Here is a 24,107-nt window from a genome sequence, read left to right as displayed (position 1 = left end):
TATTATGGTTCCTTGGAAATGTCAATGTAGTGCTCAACAGCAGACAAAGAGCAGATATTCACTGTTTCAAAAAAGAACAGAACAGGAAAGGTTCTTATGGTAGCCTCTGAAGCTCCTCAGGTGTCTCTGCATCTTGCATGCTTCACGTAGTTACTCAGCTTCCATAAGGATGCAGCAAAACTGGTGAAGGTGCAGGGATAAGCTGATGAAGATGATTAGTCTGATGCCTGAAAAGACAAGACTGGAAGAAAGCAACTGCTTTCTGCTGGTTGATGTGCAGTCAGGGGTGTTTACAAAGATGTTCTGAGAGGTTCTAGTGTTCTAAACACCACAGGACCAGTCAATCCTGTGAACACCAGTTTCTCTTGAAACTATGAGAAAGCACAAGGTCAAAAATCTTGGTTTGTCCTCTTGGATAGAAAGCATTTGGCTTTCTTGTACAAATTTGAGCAGTCAGTTCACTGGTGTAAGCTCTCCAAATTTAGGCTCTTTACATCTACTGTTCCAGTTCCCTCCAATTTGAAGTATTTTCCCCTTAATTTCATCAGGCATCTAAGACTTCAAGTGTTTAATGCAGGAAAAAAAAAAACTTTTCACTTTGCATCCGTTTGATAAACAGTTTTGTTTTAGTAATGGATTTGTTACCAGATTTGACAATAAAAGAAAACTCAACTGTGTGTGTGTTAGGAACATGTTCCAAACAGACATTTTCAGTGACAGTGTTCAGAAGTGCATGACAGAGGCATGAACTGATGCCTGAAATAATTTCTCTTTAAGTAGAGCTCCCAGAAGAATAAAAAAATCTGAGTTTTCTAAGTTTCGTCAACAATCTGAGTAGACAAGGAAAAGATCGTTCTTTAAATTAACCTCCAAAAAGTATTCTCTGCAGACAGGAGGAAAATGGTTATTAATTTTTAATCTGCCAGTTGAGCAGTAATTTTGTCTAGCAAATCCTTGGTTAATTTTAAAACTGAATTTGAAGGTGGTTTATATAAATCTCTTTAAAGTGTACTCTTAACCAGAAGACGTTCCTTTGGAAGCAAAACCTATTTGCTATCTGTTATGCACATTCCTGATGGAATGGCAGGAACCAGTAAATACTGCAATTTGCCAGTAAATTGTTTCTTTTGCTTGTTTGTCAGGACTTTTCTGTTGCCAAGTTGTCTGCCCTATTTCGAGGACTGGAAAGGTGCTTTTGAACCAATCATTAGTTTGAATTAATGTTTCTAACATGTCGCTATAGTGATAGATCTTCCTTACAAGTCTGTTTTCAATCACTGTAATCTCCTTTTACTGTTAAAATTATGGATTTGCGAAAGATGTCATTACCGCTCTATATGTATAAAAACCTGATTTCCCAGTTACTGTAGAGAATCAGATCCCATGACAGTGCTCTAAAGTCAGTAAAATCAACTAGATAAGGGTGTACCTACAAGAGCAGTTTCATTTGACATGCCCTGCTTCTCGCCGTTCTGGCTCTCTTGCAGCAGAGTCCAAATCAGTCTTTTTGTAGAATTATCAAGATGTACGTGCAGCAGTATCTTGCTGGTTGTTGTTTCAGGTGCATCCCATAATAAACATTTGCAATATTAATATGCAATAGACCTATCCCCTATTAACGATTTTGCCTTTAAAAGCAAAATTTGGCACTAATAGTGTCAGTAAAAAGTCCACTGCTAAAACTGTGTGTTCTCTGGTGGACAGATTGTAAGATCTTTATGTGACATCAAGCTCCAAGCACTTACTGTCACAAACTGCTATCAGGTAAGGAAATTTCAACCGTGGAAATCTGTATATTGCCTTTTTCACAATGCTTGTAATTTTCATTCTACTGAACTTAAAGTGTCTCTCTTGTGAGTTCTTTAAGGGTTGAGTGTGGTTTTTTGCTAATAGTTTTACCTTCTTTCTATTATCTGTAGTGCTGATGTTCCAGTCAGTGTGTGAGACTTTCCACTCCTCTTAAAGACAAGGTTTTGGTTTAAGAAAAAACTGTCTCTTCCTGGAGCTGTTCTTCAGCATTTCCAGCTTTGACTATGCAAATGCTATCTAGTGTAACTATGGAGATAATTTTGTTTTTCCGATTAGGAGTTCACGTTGCTTGTACCTCCTGAGCCAAAATGCCATCCTCTGTTAATTTTTTAGCTGGCAGAGGCATCTATCTTCTTGTGTCTCTCCAAAGCTTTTGTGTGAACAACTGCTCCCAATAGTATAGATGTTCTAACTATAATATAACATGCTACCTGGTCTGGCAGTAACAGAAATCTCTATGTTGTTATAAGATCTCTTGCCATATCATCCTTACAAAATTTAATGCTGTATACAAGAGCTGTGGGGTTTCTCACTTGCAGCTAATGTGGAGTTATCTGCTATCATATCATGAAGCCTGCTTGCTTTGTGGTAGAGGAAAGCAGTGAGCTGTGTGACAGAGTAATGCTCAGTGTTCATCTGGAAAAAAACAGTTGACTACTTCCTGTAATAAAGTCAAAGGATTCTGAAGGACTTATCATATTCTTAGTACACTGCTTGGGGGAGGCAAAGGGGACAGGACAGATATGTTTGTGGTTATCAAAGTAGCTTAATCTCCTCAAAAAATGATTTCCCATCTCAGAATTAGATGATGCAGTTAACTGTGTCTTAGTCTCTTGTGTTCAACTGAGTTTCAGGTCTCAGTAGTGTATTCTTAAGTTACTTCTGCATTAAGTTATGTGTCTGGTGAAATGTACTCCTTCACAATTTCTATCTTAATTTTATCTTAGGATAAATTATGGATATAGAAACATCTTATGTTGTGATGTATTCAGTTTTAGCCCTTTGTAATTTCCATATTTTTTGTGTTTCTTCGGAGCTAAATATTCTGTAACAAAATCTGTACCTTTTCCCCAGAAGCATAGCAAATTAGGGCAGTGAAATATTCCACAATTAATATTCTGCTGTGAGGAAACAAGTTCTTCTCTTGTACTTAGCTGGTATTTGCATACACTGTGTGATTTTTACAAAACTAACATGTCAATGATTATTTGATTCTCCTTAATAAATATTTATTTGAGGCATCCAAACATCACAGAAGCCAGTTTCCCTCATATGCAAGCCAAGTGGTTAGATCTGCCATGTCATGGTCACAGTCACCTTCTTGTTTAGTCACTCATCTGTTTTGAACCACACTGGTCAGTCAGTCTTTAGTTTCATCCTCTAAACCTATAGGTCTGTGTTTTCCCAAGTAGAGTTTTTAGGACTTAAAGGTGGTCTGGCAAGCTGCGAGTTAGAGCAAGACCCTTCACAGAGGCCTTGACTATCCCATTCTGACTGTCCTTAACTCTGTCCTGACTGGATAAAGCCTTGTGTAGCCCGGTTTGATCCCATAACTTTAAGCAGGAGGTTGAACTGAGATCCCTTCCCGCTTGAAAGATGCTGGGATTATTGATTTTATGATCTTAAGTTAAGGAACAATTTTATATAGAAATTTGTACATTGGTTCTGGATAACCTTAGCAAGAGCTCTCACAGGAACTTCTGTACTTGCTGACTGTGACCAGGCTTTTACTGCGTTTGTCACCTCAGAGAATCACTTTACCTGAGTCATCCTGATGTTCTAATAGCTATGAATTGGTCAGTTTGATAAGTGCTTTGTAAACACTAAGGAATTTGTGAATGCTAATGAAACGGCTTTTCTCTCCTCTTTTAGTATAATATTTGCATCCACTTTTGCTAGTTCATGACACTAAGTGATACAGTATTATTGCCTATTCAAGTGTCAAAATCTTTTAGTGCAAATACCAAAAACAACGTATGAGCAGACTTTGAATGACAAGTGGTAGGAGTGGGACCTCTGACACGTTGAGAGGGACAGCTGTGCCTGAGTTGATGCAAGCTTAACACAAGAGTGCTTCCCATCTTTTGGGCCTGTGTGTACACCTTTACTGTGGTTCACATTTACTGTGTAGGCATGACTTAACTGAGCTGTGGGAAATTTGGAAGGAATTTACATTCAAAGGAATTACGGCTGTTTAGTTTGGACAGGGATCTCTTAAAGGTTGTAGGGAGACAGGGACTTGGTTTTCCATGTCTCAGCAGGCAGTTTAGATGCAGTCTGAAAGATTTGGGATTACTGGATGCTGACTTCCACTTGAACTTGACAAGAGGGGAAACCTGTGAGGTAGTAGGACACATGTGAGGTAGTGCTGGCTGCACCTCATTTTTTAGCCAGCATCTGCTTCTTCCTACCATTTTCTGTGAGTGTAGTGACTCTCTGATTAAAATAAGAAAACTACAGTAATGTACATTCTAGTGAAAACTGATTGCCTTCCCTCAGTTTCTTAAACAGTTAGTATTGGTCTGTTAGTTACATTAGCATAGTTTCTTTTCCAAGAGAGCATTTCTCAGACTTGTGGAGATCACGATTTTAAGTCCTATACAGTTGCTTGGGGATCTTGTTTATCTTAACAATATTTTAACACCATTTTAAAAATGCAATATAAAATAAAAATATATATAATGTGAATGCAGACACATGGCTGTTGTTCTAGAAGAGTTTTTTCCTAACTGTCACTGTGGTAGTTTGTCTTTTGAAATATGATTTCCTTCTGTTACTTGCTCTTGTCTCTTTAAGTAACTAATAATTTTTTTTTAAACTGCATTCAATTTGCAGTTTTCAGCTGCTGTTTATCAACAGGCAAGGAGTTTGAAGAGTTTTAGCAAATCCATAAAAGCACTTGCTTAGTGACTGATGTGCACAGCTAGTATTTATGTGGGTCAACAAGACTTTTTAGGGTTTTAGATGTAATTTTCCTACCAGGTGGTGGAAACATCTGTTAAAAGGAGTTTAATGTTTTGTGTAGCAAGTATTAATAATGTTATACTTCTTTGTTCATTATGCTTTCTAAGGAGCAACCTTTTGACATTTCTTTAGGTAGAGGCTATATGACAGTATATCTTTGTCAAGTAGGTGTCGCTAATAAGAAATTCATTATGCCTTTTGCAGAATTGTTTAGTCATACTTGGATGTACCAGTGTAAATAAATCCCTTTTATGCTTCAGATATTGGTAGATACCTTTTTCTTTTAGTTAGCATCTTAAGACATTAGCCAGTGTTTTACAGCCATTCCTTACACTTAAATGCGTTCCTTATGCTTACATTCTTACATATCTGTGCATATAATAAAGGAAAAGAAAGAACAAGAAAACGGCCTATAGCAGAGCATTAGGCTCTATAGCTCAAATCAAATAGACTTGAAGTTGTTTCCAAATTTATTTATGCTGTAAAATCTGATTTTTGTAACAGATAGAAATAATGGCAAAGTAATTAATCAATATGCTGGGATGCCTGTGAAAGTTGAAGTCTCAAATAAGGAATAAAATATATTAATAGAAAGTGGTTTTATAATGTAATCAAATCTTAATTTTTCATTTCTCAGATGATGAAGCATGCCTGGGACAATTACAGACAATATGGTTGGGGACATAATGAGCTCAAACCAATTGCCCGGAAAGGACATTCCACCAACATATTTGGTAGGCTATGTTTTCTGGTTTGTTTGTGAATTTGGTTTTTTTTTATATTTCTGTCTGTGTGTGCTCTTTGAAAGTCTGCCCAAACTTACTACCAAACTCTGTTTTAACACAAATCTTTTGAACTGTGGTTGACAGAAATGTTTGAATTATTTCAGTGGTATTTCGTTGAATTACTTTACTAACCTATCTTTTTGAGAGTAATATGTTCTTATTGTTGCAAAAACTAAGCTGTATTTATGTGCACTGTTACTTTGTGTGTGTGTGTGTGTGTGTATATATAAGTGAAAGTTCTAATGCACTGATGATATTTTGGGATGCAATGAATATAATTTTTTTTTTTTAAAAAAAGCCAACCCTATGTTGTCTAGATCTTTGTGTTTAATTCCATGAGAATCATAGAACAGTTTGAGTTGGAGGGAATATTTTAATTTAAAGATGATCTAGTCCTACCCCCTCTGCCATGGGCAGGGACACCTTCCACTAGACCAGGGTGCTCAGAGCCCCATCCAGCCTGGACTTGAACACTTCCAGGGATAGGATATCCACAGCTTTTCTGGGAAACCTGTTCCAGTGTCTCGTCACCCTCAGAGTTAAAAACTTCTTGTGGTACAAGAAAAAGGCACATGTAAGATGCTGAAAAACTACTAGTACCGAGGTGGAATTTAACGTGGCTATAAAAAAAGGTCTGGGTAAGGAGAAAGCAACATTATTACTTGAGGTGTGTGACTTGTGGATTCTGAACCTATAGATTGGAATGAAAGAAAAAAATTATGTTCAAAATATGGAAGTTTGAGGGTAGGGGCAAGTTTTGAAGAAATTCAAGGGATGAAGTGAGAATATTAGAGCAATGGAGTGTGAATATAAGTGTTACAAATGGCATTTATAATAGTATAAAATGTGAGGACGGTAAAGATCAAGAAACTGATCAAACCATCAGACTAGATGGCTTTTCTTCCTTAAAATATCAGTGTTCTATGGCAGTACTGCTTTTTTTTGGTGTAAATGCACCGAGATAGATCAAATATAATAGTGATTAGAAAATGACAAGCATTTTGTTTGTACTCAAACCAGGAAAGGATCCTTTTTTTGACCCCAGCTCTGTAGGACTGATGGTTCCAAAAAAACCCACATGGTCACTTGGTTGTCACTGCTGAGGACTGAGCCCTGGAGGTCACTTACATTCATCCTCTGGTATATCAGAACACATAACCTTCGTGTTAGTAATTAAGGTTAAGTCTGGATTGGTCCAGGATGCACAGCACCTAAGATGGCTGAGCTGAGAAGTTTGTGCATTTATTCTGAAACACAGTGGAGAGCTGCTCGAACACTAGGAAGAATTTTCTGAATTCTTTTCAGGGTTTCATACTGTGTTCATCCATTCTCGTATTTGAGGAAGATACAACTTTATCATAACCCCTTTTTACACCAAGAATGATTGTGAATATACTGTGTATACCTTAATTATGTTAGTATTGTTTATAAAATTTGCTTGAAATCAGGGTGGTTTTTTTGACTTTTATTGTAAGGCAGTTGACTAATGGCTTTGTGTGAGGTGATTTCTCATTGTAATTGATATTTGTATTATTCATCTTGCTTTAAACCTTGAATTTGTTTCTTGTAGGTGATAGAATATGGATTTGGATTGTGTAATTGTCTCATTTTTGGTGCTTAGTGCCTGAACCTAGAATAAAATATTTTGACTTAAATCAAAATTTGGTTAGCTTTTTGTTTTCATTCATAGAGAAAAAGTAAGGTCACAGAAGAACCCTATTCCAAAAGAAAAGTCAAAGGATGTTTTTCAAAAGTATTTTAATATTTAAAGGATCTTTCTAATTTTTTTTGCTGTCCCTTTTCCCAATCCCCTTAAATTTTATCTCAAAACCATTCTTATATCTTATCAAATAAACAAATGATTTTCTTTATATCCAAACACTTTTTCATTACATTTATTTGCATGTTGAATTTCAACCTTAAATAAGTTGTGGATATGGAGTGTGGAGGAGAACTTTTAACTAGGCACACTGCTCCTTTCCCCTCCTGCTCCCAGCAATGGAAGGAGAACCTTGAAGTTAAATTTTCTGCAATACTTAAAAAAATCTCAAATGAATAAAACAAAAAGAAAGCCCACAAATAAACACACTTCCTCCTTGGAAGTTTATTGAAATCCATAGGAGAATAATTTCAGCTGCTGTACTAGACCAGTCTGCAGTAAGGAGTGTTTGACTCAACTGCAAACCTTGATGGCATTGTTGTCTTCTGGTCTTGTGCTGGAACCTGTTTTTTTACAGTTCAGTACGGAATGAAAGCTGATATTGTTCTGATGTTATTTTACTTCTTTATATTCCCTTATACAGAAAATGCCTGGATCAGGGGGAGTTGTCTGAGAGAGGGAAGATGAACTAAGTTAGTATGTACAGGAGAAAAAACCATCTGGACTGGGCGAGGAGTTCGATGAATGAAAGGGAGAAGTCTTAGATGCAGCTGGTACTAAGCGTAGTGCAAGGAGAGAGTGTGAGGCTGAAGGAAAGACTGCAGGAATAGGCTTCTGCCATAACAGACAAAAGGACTTTTCTTAGACACCAGGAAAGTACTGTGAAGTATTCTTAGATAATTTGTTTGCTACCTTGTACGTTGGCACTGCTTTAATTTCTACTAGAAAAATACATTTTGAAGCTCACTGTGATTTAGTTTTATGTTATGACTAATTCATGGCTTTCCTTTATATTTTTTCCAGCTGATGAAATGGGATCTGACAGTGAAAAATCTTTAATGTTCACGTATATGATCATGTCTTTGTTGAATTTAGATGCAATTCTGTTGCTTAATTTGCCATGTATAATTTTAGATTAGCCTTGGTTTGTAACCCAAACTCTATGAACTAAGGTTCTTTCTTCATATGGAAGGAAAACATTTTTATAATGTTTTGTTTTTAATGTGAGTGACGAAGTATTTTGAAGCAGTTATGAATTATAATTTCATTGTAGTCTTTTCTCTCCATTCCTCCTCTGCGTACATCTAACATGTCTCCTAATGAGTCTGGAGGACTTCAGCTTTTTTCTCCTTGGAATGCTTATTCTTTAGAATGATGTACTTTTAAAGTTTTGGCATTGCTTTCTGAAAGAAATTGAAGGCTTTTTCCACATTAAAGTTTCTGCTCCTCTTGTTACAGTTAACTCTAGCAGCCAGTTCCTATGCATCTGTCCTTCTAAAATCCACATGCTATATTGTGCCATTTAATTTTTAGCCAAGTCATGTCATTATTGCTCAAGGCTATTTTATGTGGAAAACTTTTCTAAAATACATAATCTTGCAGTATATATTAAGTATACTCGATATAAGAATAGAATCAGCTATTGTTCATTTGGTGGGTGGTTGATGGGGGGGAATGTGTGTGTGGAAATTGTCCTTTCTACCAACAACTGTCTAGGCTGTTTTGTTATTCCTAATTCTTTGCCAATCTCTATTACCCCTAATGTCACCATTCCCAGCAATATTTGCCTTCATAGAAGGATTGCATAATTATTTTTGAGCTCTCATGCTAGTTTTAATAAAAAGATGCTTAGCAAAACTTGTTTTTATTATTCACCTGAAAGATGATGTGACCCAAACTATTTTCTGCTGTTACTGCTGTCTGCAGTCTTCCATTTCAATTCCTAGCACATCTGTGAGATTCTGCAAGGAGATGGTATCGCTGGTTGACGCTGCAACCATTTGCATGAATCTTTGGGAAATCAGGTTTACTGATAACTCTCAAGTGAGGTAAACATGATTCGATGTGGAAGGCAAATAAGTCATTAGTCTTCTCTACTTTTGTCCAAAGCAGTGTATATCCATATCTATGCCAAGAGGAACGCCAGTGTTTCTAACATTGCAAGATCTAGCAGGGTTCAGACTGGGGTCAGAGAAGGGGAGACCAGGTGGCCTGCTCTGCTCTTATAAATCTTAGTTTTAAGTCATTAAAAATATGAGGAAGGATAAACTTTGTAAACTTAAAAGCAAGATACTCTTTGCCTCACTGAAGCATGCCAACAGGAACATATATGGGCTTCCTCAATTTATTAGCTTGAAATTTTATAATGAAACCTGCTAGAGTTACTTTAGTTGGCCTGCAGCTAGAAACTGTTGCCAGTCTTCTTCAGATGTCTGACTGTAATTTGTAAAGGAGAGCCTTCTAAAAATACTCATCAGTCAAACTGGGTAGTCAGTCAGTAGTAATCTTGAATAGTACCTCTTCAATTGCTGGGTCACAACAGTAGTATGGTGCTGCTTCGGGAAAGTACGATTGGGAATTGGTGAGGTTTTTAAAGATATTTACATTTAGATGACATATAAACCAAACCTTTATAGGTTTTCTGTTGGTGAAACAGGATGATAACTTACCTGTTTTTGAAAAGGCTGGTATTCTCAAGATTTGTTATTTGTTCCTACCCCATAAGATGAAATATGAAAGGCAAAGTACAGCAGAGAGGTGTAAATTTTTTTTTCCAGTTTAAATTTTAATTTGTAGCTCTTCCGAATGTTGTAGCAGCTAAGCTTAAAAAAAAGTGAACCTTTTTTGTTGGGCTGCTTAAATTGCTGGAATAATTTGATGGCAGCCTCAGGACATTATTGCAGAGTTGGGTTTCTATGGGATCTGGATCAAGTTCTCATTAGAACACAAAGGATGGAGAGAAAAGGCTGATGGAAAATGATGCATGTAAGATAATGAGCAAGCGTGACGAACACCGAGCTTTCTTCAGAAGGTTTTCTGAGTTTAACCAAAACCAGAGTAGTTGATGATACTGTTGGACTCTCCTGCTGTAATGAAATCTGATTGGATTTGCGTTTGAGGATGAGAGTAACTGTCTGAAACATACTGTTTGAGGGTGATTTGTCCCTGCACTTGTTTGATGACCTGTAGGTGAACATCAGTCCAAATATGCTTCAGAGTTTTAAGGTGTATGTTTGTGGTATCTTTTACTTCGGTATTGTATGAACTGATTACTGTACCATCAACTGTAAGGATACTTTATTGTGAGTTAAATTGAATAGTTTCTACTACTTAGTTTCTATCAGTCTTCAACCTTTATTTTTCTGAAACAATGTTTATTTGAGAACCTGAATGACTTTTAAGGAAAAAGGTAAAGAAAATAGACCACAATCCTTGGGCGATTTGGAACATTGTCTTCAGCAAAACTAGAAATCATGGGCTGTCATCTTACCTGATGCTTTCTGAAATGAGAGTTCTGAAACTTGTGGTGTGGTTTTTTTGTTGTTTTGGTATTGTTTTTTGTTTAGTTTTGATAATTTTACTGTCTAAAAATAAAGTGAAGATGTGCATTTTTTTTGAGCAATAAGTATATGGCAAAGTATTTATACAAGTCTGGCAAAACTGAAAAATTCCCATATTACTAGCAGTGTATTTCTAAACCTGGCATTTGGATGTATTCTGTCTAGAGATGAAGACAATCTGATAATGTATATATCCATAAACAGTTATATGTCTAGATTGTTTTGAAAGGTGTAAAAAGATCTCAAGAATGATATCAAGTTTTAGTTGTAGGCTCTTGCATACAGATATGCCCATTCTTATGCATAAAGATTTATAAAATCATTATTTTGTATTTTGTCACACTAGAACAATATGTATCTCATGTATCAATAGTGCTTTCATGCCTCTCCTGTTCTCTCACCTTGCATGCTACCCAAACAGTCAATTTAATCTGCGATATCTTCCAGCTCTGTCTTGGGACCTTGTCTTCTAGGGGGGAAGAGAAAATAGTGAATGAAGTCACGGTGTGGTTGCATTTGTGTTACGTGGTAGAGCCTCAAGGCTGCAATGCAGTTCCTTATCTCTTCCTTGAAGTTGACCAAATGAAACCATTCTCTTTTTTATGAGGGATTTTTGTCTGGCACGTTCAATGTCATTAATGAGCAACATGTGTCCAAGGGAACAACTTAAGGATTCAGTCAGGGCAGCTAGTGTGGTGAATATTTTTTAACTTGCCGGCTACTACTTGTTTTCTACCACCTCACTGAGTGTGTCCTGTTGCCTGGCTTGTGCACAGCCCGTCTCAGCCTTTTGCTGCCCGTGCCACTGGTAAACCCTTGTGACACGGGAGAAAGTTGCTGAGCCAGCTGCCAACTGCCCACTGCCGCAGTGTAGGAAGCTCTTGCTGCAGATCTTTGTGTTGCTAAGCAATGGAGATCTGACAGTGCATTTCTCTGCTGTGCCAGAGAGCGGGAGCAGCGATACTCCCAAGCCCCGTTCAGAAAATGCATTTGTCAGACCACAAGGACATGGGGGCTGTTGCAAAAAGGAGCTGAGTCAGGCAGAGGAGTCTGTTTTTCCAATACCTTTGATAAGTACAGTATAGCTTGGGAGAGAAGTGTGATTTCTTTGAGTTTGTGGTCCTAAAAATGAGAGGTGGAATATTTCTTGTAAGCACTACAAGAAAATGTTGTAATACGTTTATTTATTTTTTTTTAATTTACCCTTGGAAATATTCGTTAGTTTATTAGACATTTTGGTTATCTGTCCTTGTAACAGTTACTGGACTACCTGAGTTGCTCTGACACTATCATTTGCTGTCACCTGATTAGTTGTAATTTACTTCTGAAGTTCACTTAATTGAATGTTGTGGGTATCTGGTTTCATGGGCCTTCTGTATTTTCTGTTTGGTTTTTTTTTTTTTTTAGCTGGCAAAATACTTGCAAAAATTTATAAACAGTACGGAGACAAATACTTTTACTGGGAAGAAATTAGATGATATACCCTAAAGTAAAGGCTGATGGATGACCTTCTGAAAATATGACTAAAAACTTCTGTAAAATCCTAATAAAGATGGGAAACACAACTTCTGCTCAGCATCCTTTTTCTGTGCATGAGTCAGCCTCTGAATCCATGAGGAGGATAAATGAGCACAAAAAAAGGAATATGAGGTCTATAGTCAACAAAAAGGTTGTTGACTATATGTTATCTTGATGAAGAAACCTACTTACTGAGCAGTAGTTCTTATCTTTTAACTGTACCTGCACAAGTAATCTACCATTGCCTTTTTCTGTGGCAGATGAAAGAGGAAAGAAAATCCATTCATGCTAACTAGTAAAGAGAGGTAATTTCATGATGCAAATTTCAGACTAATCTCTGTATATCAGCTTCTATTCAATTTTAAAGTAAATGGATCTGGCCTTAGGACAGGCCCATGTACCTGTGTCCTCTGCAAACTTAGTAATGAGCGACTACAGTGAGACAGTGTTGAATATTATATGTACATTGAATGTGTATTTTTTTGGCCAGTAACACAAATTTTGGAAAGATAAAATTTTGTGAAAGGGCATAACTATTCGAGATGCTGGCTTTTTTTGTAATTAGAACAGTGTTGTGATATCGCAGGAAAAGTTTGTTCAGGTTGCATGAAAGATCAAAGATGATCATTACTCATCCTTCAAAAATTGTTTACAGCAAGTACCAAGGGAAAAAAATGTAAAAGCAGGAAAAGCTTATAGTAAGTGAGCTTGTGTCTGAGTACTCTATAGCCTTACAGAAGTTTGTGCAGTGTTAGTGCTTCTGTGATCAGAGGCAGCAAGTTTTATTTAATAACTTTTAGTTTATTTTTCTTTGATTTCGTGCACACTACTTCGGAGTCTGGGCAAACTTAAGAGCACTCAACATATCCCCTTATGAGTGGTTCCATAGTTTGATTTGATATTGTGTGGGAAACTTTTTACTTTTGAAGTCTGCTCACTGTCCTAGGTGACCGGTTTTGGTCTCTTATTCGTCTTTTCCTCGCCATTCTTGAGTTTGTAGAACTGCATATGCCCTCAGTTGTGTGCCTGTTTTGTATGGAGAGTCTTAGCCTGTTAACATATCAGGTATGAAAAAATGTATGTATGAGAAATGACTTATCTCCTTTCCTTTTATCTTTTCAAGTTCTTTTTTTTGTTTGTTTTTAAGAGGAAGACTGAATCTTTGTTCTATTTTCTGTTGTGTTCACTGTTCCTTTCCTAGAAAAATACTACAGGGTAGCTTTTCTGCAGTGGCATTCCTTTTCAAAATCCTAACCCACTGTATCCAATTATATTTATTTATAAATATTTATAAATATTTTCACATTATTTAATAAATAATCGTTTGCCCAAGCATTCATCTCTATAGGATCCCACTGGTGGTTTCACCTCACAGTGATAATTGGTTGTTTATACTTATCCCGTTTCCTTTCTTTGTAACAGTTACTCACCTGCATGAGAATTTTTTCTTATGCTGTGGTAGGTTAGTTTTCTTAAAAGCTTTAGTTAAGAGATGTTCTCACATTCCTTCTGTGTATACTCTCTTTCCGTATACAAGTTCACTTAAAGAGACCTCAACATTTGTCTGAAGATAAGACTTCCCTTTACAATATTTCAGACTCTTCCTCAGTTCATATAATTTAAAAGCTGTCTTCTGATTGATGCTGCTAATTGGGCAAATAGTGGTGTGTTAACACTATTTTGCTTCGTTGCAATACATGTCACACTTATTCAGAATATAGTTGTTCTCTAAAACTTGTAAATGTGTGCAAGCAGGATGCAATCTGTCTGTGTGTTCCCTCAACTGTTTTACAATACTGGTGCCATAGATAAAAACAACTGCTTAGCTAAGAATCTTTTTTGAATGTCATTGATAGTTCATCAAATTGTCACAAGTATGCCCGTGCATATCAGGAAAATTCACCATGAGCAGCTGTTTCTGTTCTTTTTAATACAGTTCTGTTCTTTTTAATAATACAGTATTCCCACTGAATTCTTCTCACCCAGTTTGTATTAGCTCATGTACAACACATTTAGGTCAGTTGTTCTCAGTGGCTTTTTTTTATGTGTTTTTGGACCAACGATGTTTAATCCTAGGACATTATTCAAAAGATTGAAAATTCTGCTTTAACAGCAAAAAAAAAAAAAAGAGATGCACAAAAAAAAGTTTGAATTAGATAAACACACATCGTTTCTATAACCTGTGTTGTAGTATAGTGAGGTAAACATCTGCATGAAATGGTAATGAAGAAATTAAGTCATACTGGAGTTCAGGGCTAAGATTCAGATTGAGAATTTTGATTCTTTCTAATCGCATCCTTTCCTGCTATTCTCTTATAAACCAGATGGTTTGCTCTGAGGAAAAAAAAATTATTTCCCATTGGAAATCTTTGGACTTAACATTTGTTTTGATTTGGGAATTATTTAGGTTGTGGGAATTCTGTTCATGAATTTAAACTTGTTTCCTATCATTCGGAATTAGGAACAGAGCGTGAAATTAAAGCTATGCAGTCTGTTTTGGACTGTGTTAAAATATTAAGTAAACAGGCATGACAGCTAAGTAAGAATTAGCATACTGAACTCTAAAACTATATATGCTGAGGACAACCAAATGGGCACATGTACGAAGAGGGAGGCAGATGCGAGAACGCTTTGTTGTGATCTGAAGCTGGCAGATGTACAAGGCAGCTGGAATTCAGAAACAGTTCAAGCACATGAGTGTAGCACTGTGCTTGTGCCTAATACACTGATACTGTTCACTCAAGTTTTGCACCGTTCTGGTAAAGTTTTATGGCTACCACACTGAAATCAGCTCCTCTTCAGCTGTTCCAAAGAAAATTTAGAATGTGGTTTGGACCAAAATGTGTGGAAGTGACCCAAGCTTCTATCTAAAGATAGAAAAGCTTTTGTGGCATGATGGCTCTTAGGTGTTTTATTTTGTTTTGGGTTTTGTCTGGTTTGGTTTTATGTTTTTTGTTTGTGTTTTGCAGGGTTTTTTGTTTGGTTGGTTTTGGGTTTTTTTCGGTGTGTGTGATGCTTTTCCTACTACCTAACTGACAAAGTAGCTTAACTCACAATTATCTGTAAGAGGTTGTATCTTGTCTGGGAAGATGAGTACTTAGCTTGCTTCGTACATCAGGTCACACAACTATACTCGAGTCCAGATAACATCTTATTCTCTTATTTTCTGTCAAATATTAGTGTTGCTTTGCTTCCTACTGAGTTTAACTGGCTGCTGCCAGTGTTTAGGTTCTGCATACTTCTATGCCATCGTTCATAGGTACTTTTCCTTTCGATCTTCCACTTCCTGCTTTCTCAAAATGGACGTGATTCAGATCTGTATTTCTGGTTAGTTTTGCTGTACTGCTTCATGTGTGTAGCAGATTGTCGTCACCATTCACTTCTCGCACGTTATTCTTGCTTCCCTTCTGATACACTTCCGTCCCATTTAATGCCATCTCCTCTCTCTCCTTCCTTTCCTACTCTGAACTTCATCCTAATATTTCTCTCCTGATATTGTGGCCTTTCAGTTATCATGAGGTCTTAAACTTCCACTAACTCAGATCTTAGTTTCTGCAGTAATCTTCGTTATGGTCTGCACACAGTCCTTCTTCTGTCTACAGTAATTCAGTTTTGTGTTTGTGCTAAAAAATAAAATAACCAAAAAATATGGAGACAAATGGATAGAAATGGAGAAAATTGAAATGACCTGATATTAGTCATAAGCTCTTTTCGGATTAGTTTTGAGGACATTTAGTCTTTGTACTAAAGAAACTGCATTCAAGTCTTGCTTGCTTGACTTTTGAATTAATTTGAAGGGCCATAGAAGATTTAGTTAGCAAAGTAAAGCAATCAAGTGAGGAGCAGAGAAGAGGAATGTTTACTGTAGTATAACTTCTTAGACACTAAGTTTTAAAATTTGGGTCTTAAGAACATAGCTATTTGAGCAGCAGTTTGCTGATTAATCACATCTAGCTGCGGTCCAGTTTTTAATATATTCAAAGACTAGCATACACTTCAGTGCTTCACTCCCATTACTTCCTCAGTTATGAAATTAAGGAAAGCATTACAATTGATTATTTAATGTTATTTATATGCTAAAGTACTTTATTGTGTGGTACAAAACATTAAGACCTCCTTTTCATGTTGTCTATTATCAGCAATTTAACAGAACTAAGCAATCAACATGCTTAGTTTCTTGTTCAGCTTTTTTAATTAGTCTAAAATGTTAAAGGCAATTGGTTTCTTCATGGATACTTAAAGGCTTATTCATTGTATTTTATGACTGAGCTGAAATCATATAATGCAGTTTTGTATTAAATGTATGGTTTCATTGACTAATTTTGAGGCACTTGTTTTCTCAGTAAAATTAAACTCTTGTTCAAAAGTTTAATTAATTTTCTTAAATGTTATCTTGTTCTTTCTGAGTCGTTAAGATATTTTCCAAGTGGTATGCTTCAGTAGTGGCAGCTTTATTGCCAGAGCCTCATTAGAGATACAGAGAACTGTTGATAATTGTTTGCATTTAATTTTTATGTTACATATTTTCCTACCATGTCTGTAATTGTCTGTCACATCAAGAAGTCACGTTGCTAAAGTCCGAAAGCTTGAATTATTTGAATCTTTTTCAGGAGATATTAGTATAATTTCCCTAGATCAATAAAGTCTTACCCAGTCTGCGTTTTTCAAAGCAAGCTGGGCAGACAGGAATATCAATAACAAGAACATTTGTTTTCTTTAAGATTGTAACAACTCTTTATTTAATATCAGGCTGAGTTTATCAAGGAAGCATTTTCACTCTGTTACTAGGGATTAAAACACCTGCCTATGTTAAAAATAAACTTTCTGGTTCGAAGTGTGACAGAGTATATACTTCTCCTTGGGGAGGCTTTACATCTCCTCTTTTGTTTCTGGAATCACTGTGGTGAAATTGGGAGGATCTGCTCTACGGTTGTGCACACCCAGTGGTTGGGTTGCTCTTTTGGTAGTGCTGGATCACTCTGAAGCTGAGGTCACCTGTCTTAGTGGAAATTTATCTTAGGAATGAAGTTAAATTTTCCCTTGAGACTTTGGTCGTCTTACATTCCTTTTGCAAATCGAATCTCCCTCCACCCTCAAATAAATACACCAGTAATCAAATGCATTCTGCACCAGTAGGGGTAGGTTCTGTTTCTAGTTTCTAGGGCCCTGGAAAAAAACAAGAACTGAATATGAATGGCTGAGACCAGTAGTATTTGTGGCAGATGAGGTCTGTTCGTATCTTACGGTTCTATCGGTCACTCTGATCATCCTGTTAGCCATACTGTTTTGAGTGAAAACCATTTCCTTACATGTAGATCTCCAGTCTTTACACATAACTAACTATGGATTTCGGCTTTCTAATGCTTAGGAAGAGAAGTTGGCTTTCTAAAATATAAAATAACTTATTTCCAGAGCGGAGAAGTTTTATGACAGAGATACTTGCTGTTTGTATGATGTAGAGACAGTTGTCTTCAATAACAGCCCAAGTGCTTTTACTGTATCTAACTGCTTGTTCTTCCCCAAGCAATCTTGCCAGTTCCCTTAACTTTCTTCAAAACATAGCTGCTGGTGGTGTCCACAGGCTGTCCTTGTAAACAGGAATAATAGTCTTTATTAGATTTCTGTGTGATTTTTGTCACTGGTGTAGGAAATACTAAAACTCTACCTTGATTGTAAATGAACTGGTGAGCATCCTGCTTTTGGATCTGTCATCTGCAATCTTTTCTGAGTAATAATAAAATACTTCCTTCTCAGTCAACAGCATAAGGTAGAAGAGTACAAATGGTTACATGCACCTATTAGGGCTATTTATATCACTTGGCTTGGAAGCAGAGTGGCCTCACAGTAATTTTCCGCTTAGGCTGGTTTCCTTGACTTTGTAGCAGCAGTCTGCATTTTGGTAATGAGAGATCCATTTGAATAGGCTGGATTTCCTTCAGGTTTGTTACTCCTTAGGCTGGTCTCTGGGTAAATACCAAGTGTGTTGTAGGACATTAACTCACTTGGGACACAAAAGTGTTAGAGCATGGGCAGCAGAGAAAGGGTAAGAAGGAAAATTCTCTCCCCAACCTCTTGCCTACCCCCAGCTTATTCACCGTGGGGGCACAGAGCGGGGGAAAAAAAGAGAAAGCCTTGTTGCTGTGCAAGCACTGCTTAGCAATAGTCAAAATTTTGGTGTGTTATCAATACTGGTTTAGTCACATATCCAAACCACAACACTGTACAGGCTGCTGTGAAGAAAATTAGCTCAGTCCCCTGCAGACTCAGTACACCTCCACCCTCAATTTGGGCTAATGAAAGTCCCCATGGAAGTGTTTTTCAGGAGAAGTAATGAGATTTGTGTGTGGTGTATACATGTTGGAATAAGGAGTAGGTATGGATGATGTGTCAAATAACGTTTCTGTGAAGCACCTATTTGATGACTACCTTTCAACTCAAAGTGCATGACTTCAGTTTGCTGATGCAGAGTTTTAATTTGTCGTCTTGTTCCTTATTTAACTTGTCTGTGGCTCATATCTTCAGTCTTCTCTGTTCATAATTCGTCTATGCTTATTTGCATTTTTTCTCTAGTACCTCACTACTCATAGTCTCTTCTGCTTCCACATAATAAATACACTAAGCAATTCTGTAGCTGATATCAGACTTTCTAAATCTCTACACTTATGGTATAATGAAAATGGGCTATTTGTTTTCTTCATATTCCTTTTGTGACAGAACTCATGACAATGATCTGTCTCCCTTGTACTTTCATAGTCTCTTGTGAGGCTTTCAAATGGTACAAATAAACCAGTTCTTCATCTAGTGCTTTGGCATACTGAAAGAATTCTAGATGGGAAGATAGTTTTTCTTTTAGAGGCTTGATATTTTACACTTAGTCATACGATTTGCTAGATATTTCAAACTGTAGATTTATGTGCTATCAAGTGAAGGAATTATTTGGCTTATCTGAGGAAACAGAATTCTACCTAAATACAAATCTCAATTACTGTTTTGCAGTCCTTTGGAATAATACTGTTGCTTAATGAGAGTGTGCATGATTTTCTTAGTAGTTCAGCTATTTCATGGTAAATTCTTTCCATTAGCTTGTGATGGATGTTCTGTTTTATTTTGAAGAATAAGCATTGCATTCATTAGGCAAACTTCATTAAATTTGGAGCTCAATCAACTAGAACTATAATTATATAGAGAGGAGACTTCCTAATCTGACGTTTGTAAAACTGAGCCTTTTTGGAATCAGTTATTATCTTATGCAACATGACTAGTCGAGCCTTTTTATTGAACGGAGGCAGACCCTGGGAGGAGTGCCTTCAGTTAGGAGGAGTGTTATTTTCCATTGTAGTTTAATTGTTTTATAACCTTTTTCACCACAGTAAGACATCTGCTCTCTCTGTATCTGGAACAATAATAGATCAGATTGGTTGAAGTGGTAGCAAGCAGTGTATGCTCCTCTAAACTGTAATCTTGTTGTTTAGGGTTACTTTATGGTTACTTTATGGCTCTTCAAATGACCACCTTCTACAGTTTAAGTCCAAGAAGGCTATACTCTTGTCGTTTACAGCAAAATTTATAGATCTTTGTGTGGTTATGAAATAAAAAAACTCCCACCATCCTTTATTATGAATGGAAAGTGATTTCTCTTTGTGACTTCAGAAGATGGTTTCTATCAGCATCAGGAGAGGGGAGTACAGCTGCCTATCCATTGCAATCTGCTTTCCCTATGGCACCACAAATGACACTAATTCAGGTCAATGATCTTTGAACACTTGCTGTTTCTTCCTGCTTATATTTCAGCTAATGCCTTACTGCATTGGTATTACTGCTAATGGTATTGCAGTGAATTTCAAGATGAAGACAGCTATGACGACATCACTGCCTGTTTTGGTTAGGTTGTAGACCTGAGCAGATAGAGAAGAATTCAGTGGAAGCTCTTATTTAGGAACAAATTAAGAATGACGTCCTTTCCACATAGTCCTTGAAGAAAACTTAGAGCAATTAATTTTACTCTTTAACCAAACTTATAAATGGTTTTAAGTTGTACTTCTACCAGAGTAGAGTTGTCCTTCTACCAGTGTGTTACATGTGTATTGTCCTCAGTGTTGCCTTAAGTCCAGGGCTGCCTTCTGTTCTTGTCAGCATAAAACTTCTGGGTGTGAGTGCCTCATTTTGGACTCTTCCACCTCAGTGCCTAGGAGGAGAGAACTAGCTGTTTTTGTACTACCTGATTGACACTAAAAGAAGAAGGCTGGGTAGACAATCTGTTGCAAAATATTGACTTGTCATCTCTTGACCTTTTGAAAATGTGTTCAATCAAAAGAGTTTGAAAAAACAAAGATTGTTCTTCTGAGTCTTCCTCAAGGAAGAAATACTCATGCAGAAAAAAGAAAAATAACCCAAATTTGGTTGAAAACCCCTACTTATAAGAAAGAAGAAAAACTAATTATTTATGATAGGTTGGGATATAAATGCTATCCTTAAGAGATGGTATTAAAAAAACAATTGAGCTCTCACATGGAGTCTAGAAACTATAACAGTACTGATCTGCATCTCAGAAAGAGGTACCCGTCACTGCTCAGGGAAGAGGCAAAGTGTGAGTAGAAGGGGCTTTGCTCAGTAATGTTTTGTTTGATGTTTGTGCTTCTAGGAAATATAAACATAAAAATATGAGAGAAAGGAGTGTAAAGAGTGGAGGAGGGAGAGCTTCAACAAACTATTGGAGTGTGTCCCGGACAAAAGTTTAGAGTACAATGCTGTGCCTTTAATTGACTCTTAGGGACAAAAAACACTGAGCAAGTCTGTTTTACTGTTTTGGGCTACGTTTGTTTCTGCAGCTGTAAACAGCATGAAACAGGTTGTCAGGCAATCCCTTTTGGGGACTACTGGTTTAGGTGTGATCTCTGTATGTGGGGTTGAGGGCTCATTTTTAACACAGTGATGATGGAAGCAAATTTCTCATCTGTATTTGGTGAAGTCGTATTGTTCAGTCATTATGAGATGCATTAGGGAAACCGTGGACACTTTTGGTCAATTCTGGAGAGAGGTCTGTTCTGCTCTTTCTGAATGCATCTGTTTCATTTGTAAGATGGCAAAAGTAGTCATGTGCTCTTGCATTTCCATGGCCCTTTTTTCATGGTTCTGTGCAGAGAACTCCCTGAAAAAGGTGGTTTAAATTTGTGAATATATTTTCTTGAGGACTGACAAGTAGTTATTCTTGTGCCCAACATACTGCTGTCTCACACTGCGGACACTGGAGTGTGTTTCTGAGATCTAGAAAACTGTGGGTGATTGTTACTGTGGTGTTTGAAATGTTTTGGGGGAGGCTCGGGTGTGGGATGGCAGACAATGATATACCAGTCCATTCCCATGCAATATGTTCTCCTTATCCCATGCCAGTTGAATAATATGAGAGCTTACTGATGGATTACCACTGTGTTTAACTTACAAGGTTTTTATTTTTTGAAACTATTAGAAGAGGAACTTTCAGGATTTCCCAAGGGTATGTATCCCTATTTGTTCAGACACTTTGTGTATTTGAAAGTTTTATCAACGTGGTTTAAATAAAGGAACAGAAATTACTTTGAATGTGTCCTGGAATCAGTACAACACATTCCATTTTCGTGTCAAAAGATACTTTGTCAGCTGGTACTGAAGGTAGTCCTTATATCCTGGTTTGATTTGCATATTTTTGAAGTGATATATTAGATAACTGTCACATTATGCTTATGAGAAGGTGTGAAGTTAAGTGCAGTGCTGTAGCTCTGCTCAAAGCAACCTCCACTTCAGGACAAGCAATGGAATTTGGCATGTGGCTGAAGGCGTTAAACCTTACAGTACTTATGCACCACGGTGAATTCATATCCTCAGAGCTGTAGATGTGGATGGTGGCCAGTTTGTCAGAGAATGTCTTTTAATTAGTCTTGCAAAAGGTGGTGTGTCACGATCTGTACTTGAATATTCTTAAAAATATCACTAACTATAGGCTATCCATATCTAATTGAAATTAATTAAAAATGATGCATGACTGTTTCTTAAGAAATTAGTTGATGAGATACTGTTGTGTTTAATTTTTATTGTTTGGGGAAAGAAGTCCCTGAAGGTGGAGTTAAGCTTGCATGTGTGTCAGTCATTTAGGTTTGTGAAAGAAATAGGATGGGGTTGTTGGTTTCATTCAGTTATTGTTATGCTTGAGGGAAAAAAATAACCATGTGAAAGTCAGAAATGGAATAGAAAATACCATGCAGGAATAATGCTCTTTAGAGATTCCATTACGGGGGAAAAGCACGTTGAAAAAACCCTAAAATAGGCTTAGCTTGTTAGGACACTACTGTCATTAAATTACTAATCATAGTAATTGTACTGGTTTATAAGATTACTGGTATGAACAGTGAAATTTGGCTATTTTCTTAGTGCATAGGACATTTTATACACTCTATGAAAACAAATAAAACCGATGGTAATTTTTGCTTTCCTCTAGAAACAACGATCTCTGCCTGCTGAGGGCAACAGCTTAGGTAGGGGTGGCCCAAGGAGACCAGTGCTAACATGGGCAATGACTCACTACCTCATCGTCCTGTCTCCCTTGTACAAGCCGATGAGTCACTCATCAATCAGCTCTAAATTGCTGCTGTTTCAAGTGAATGGCGTTTTAGGGTAAAGCACCATTGATTTTTATTTGTCTTTCAATGCTCCACTTGAAATGGTGACAGTTGAGAAAGCCATTAGCAGCTCATGTTGTGGAACCCCGGAGAAACTGAGGTGAACGTCTTGGGACTGTGGCTTTCTCAGTCAATCCAAGCCAGCGCGTCCCTGCTCATCAGTCCATGCTTATCAATGATAAGGTAGCTTCCATAATTGCAAACTTTGAACATTTCAGAAATAGATGTTGGGAAATGCAAGACGTTACTTCAAGTATGGATCGTTTTATCTTGCATATGATTTTTTTTCCCTAATGCTTTTGTCCTAGAATTCCTAGTAGCTTTTTGAAGCGGAATGTCTTTCTGTCCCTTTTTTTTTTGTGTCGAACTACAGTTGCTCAAGTTCAGGTTAGGAAAGCAGATGAGAAGGCCTATTTTTCTATCTTTAGTCTTCTTTTCTCCCCAAAAGCCAAACTGTTCCAGAGTGGTGCGTTGAAAGAGAAATGGGAATCTTCTTATGTACCTGATAATTCCATGCTCGTTTTGATTATTCTTTGTGCTGACATCTTTGTAGTAACTTTGCTTTGCTACTGCTTCTATTATTTTGTCACGTTTGTGATGTTTAAGAAAAGTAATGAAATAATCACTTGTAATATAAGTTCTTCTTTTTGCATGTAGGAAACTCGCAAATGGGTGCTACCATAGTAGATGCATTGGATACTCTTTATATCATGGGGCTTCATGATGAATTCAGAGAAGGTCAAGAATGGATTGACAAAAATCTTGATTTCAGTGTGGTGAGTAAAGCTTACCCTAATGTTTCTCTAGTCCTTTTTAGTGTCCCCCTTGGGGGAGACAGAAGAGGTCTTTCAACTGAAACTTAAAAAACATATGAATCAAAGTGTCGTATCTAAGCTTTAACTGAGTTCTCTATGTATCTAACTTTATTTTGGGAAAAAAATGTACCTCAACCCTTTTGCACTTACAACTGTAAGTAAAGTAATGTCTATATATTGTGTTTTCAAAGTGTGAATTATAATTGGATAATGGAAGAAAGTGTTCTGTGAGAACCAACAGGGCCTCAGAAATGAAGGCAGAAAGGTGAAGTTTTACTAGCTGATAGTAGTTGCAAATAACTGAGCTATGAAAACCAAATTTCCTCCAAGCCAGTGTGTAAATT

General features: G+C 37.0%; 1 protein-coding gene across 1 annotated transcript in view; it reads left to right on the top strand.

The window, feature by feature from the left end:
* Positions 1-24,107, top strand: part of MAN1A2 (mannosidase alpha class 1A member 2) — a 131,844-nt gene that overhangs the window by 37,576 nt on the left and 70,161 nt on the right. Inside the window, exons 3-4 of the mRNA XM_027653543.1 lie at positions 5,411-5,507; positions 23,606-23,724. Coding sequence (XP_027509344.1) covers positions 5,411-5,507; positions 23,606-23,724 — 216 coding nt within the window. The remainder of the gene's footprint in view (positions 1-5,410; positions 5,508-23,605; positions 23,725-24,107) is intronic.

This window comes from Corapipo altera, unplaced genomic scaffold (assembly GCF_003945725.1).
Source record: "Corapipo altera isolate COAL_440 unplaced genomic scaffold, ASM394572v1 61, whole genome shotgun sequence".
NCBI classification, from domain to species: domain Eukaryota; kingdom Metazoa; phylum Chordata; class Aves; order Passeriformes; family Pipridae; genus Corapipo; species Corapipo altera.
Note: the sequence above shows the minus strand (reverse complement) of the source record. Positions and strands in the feature narration are given on the sequence as shown.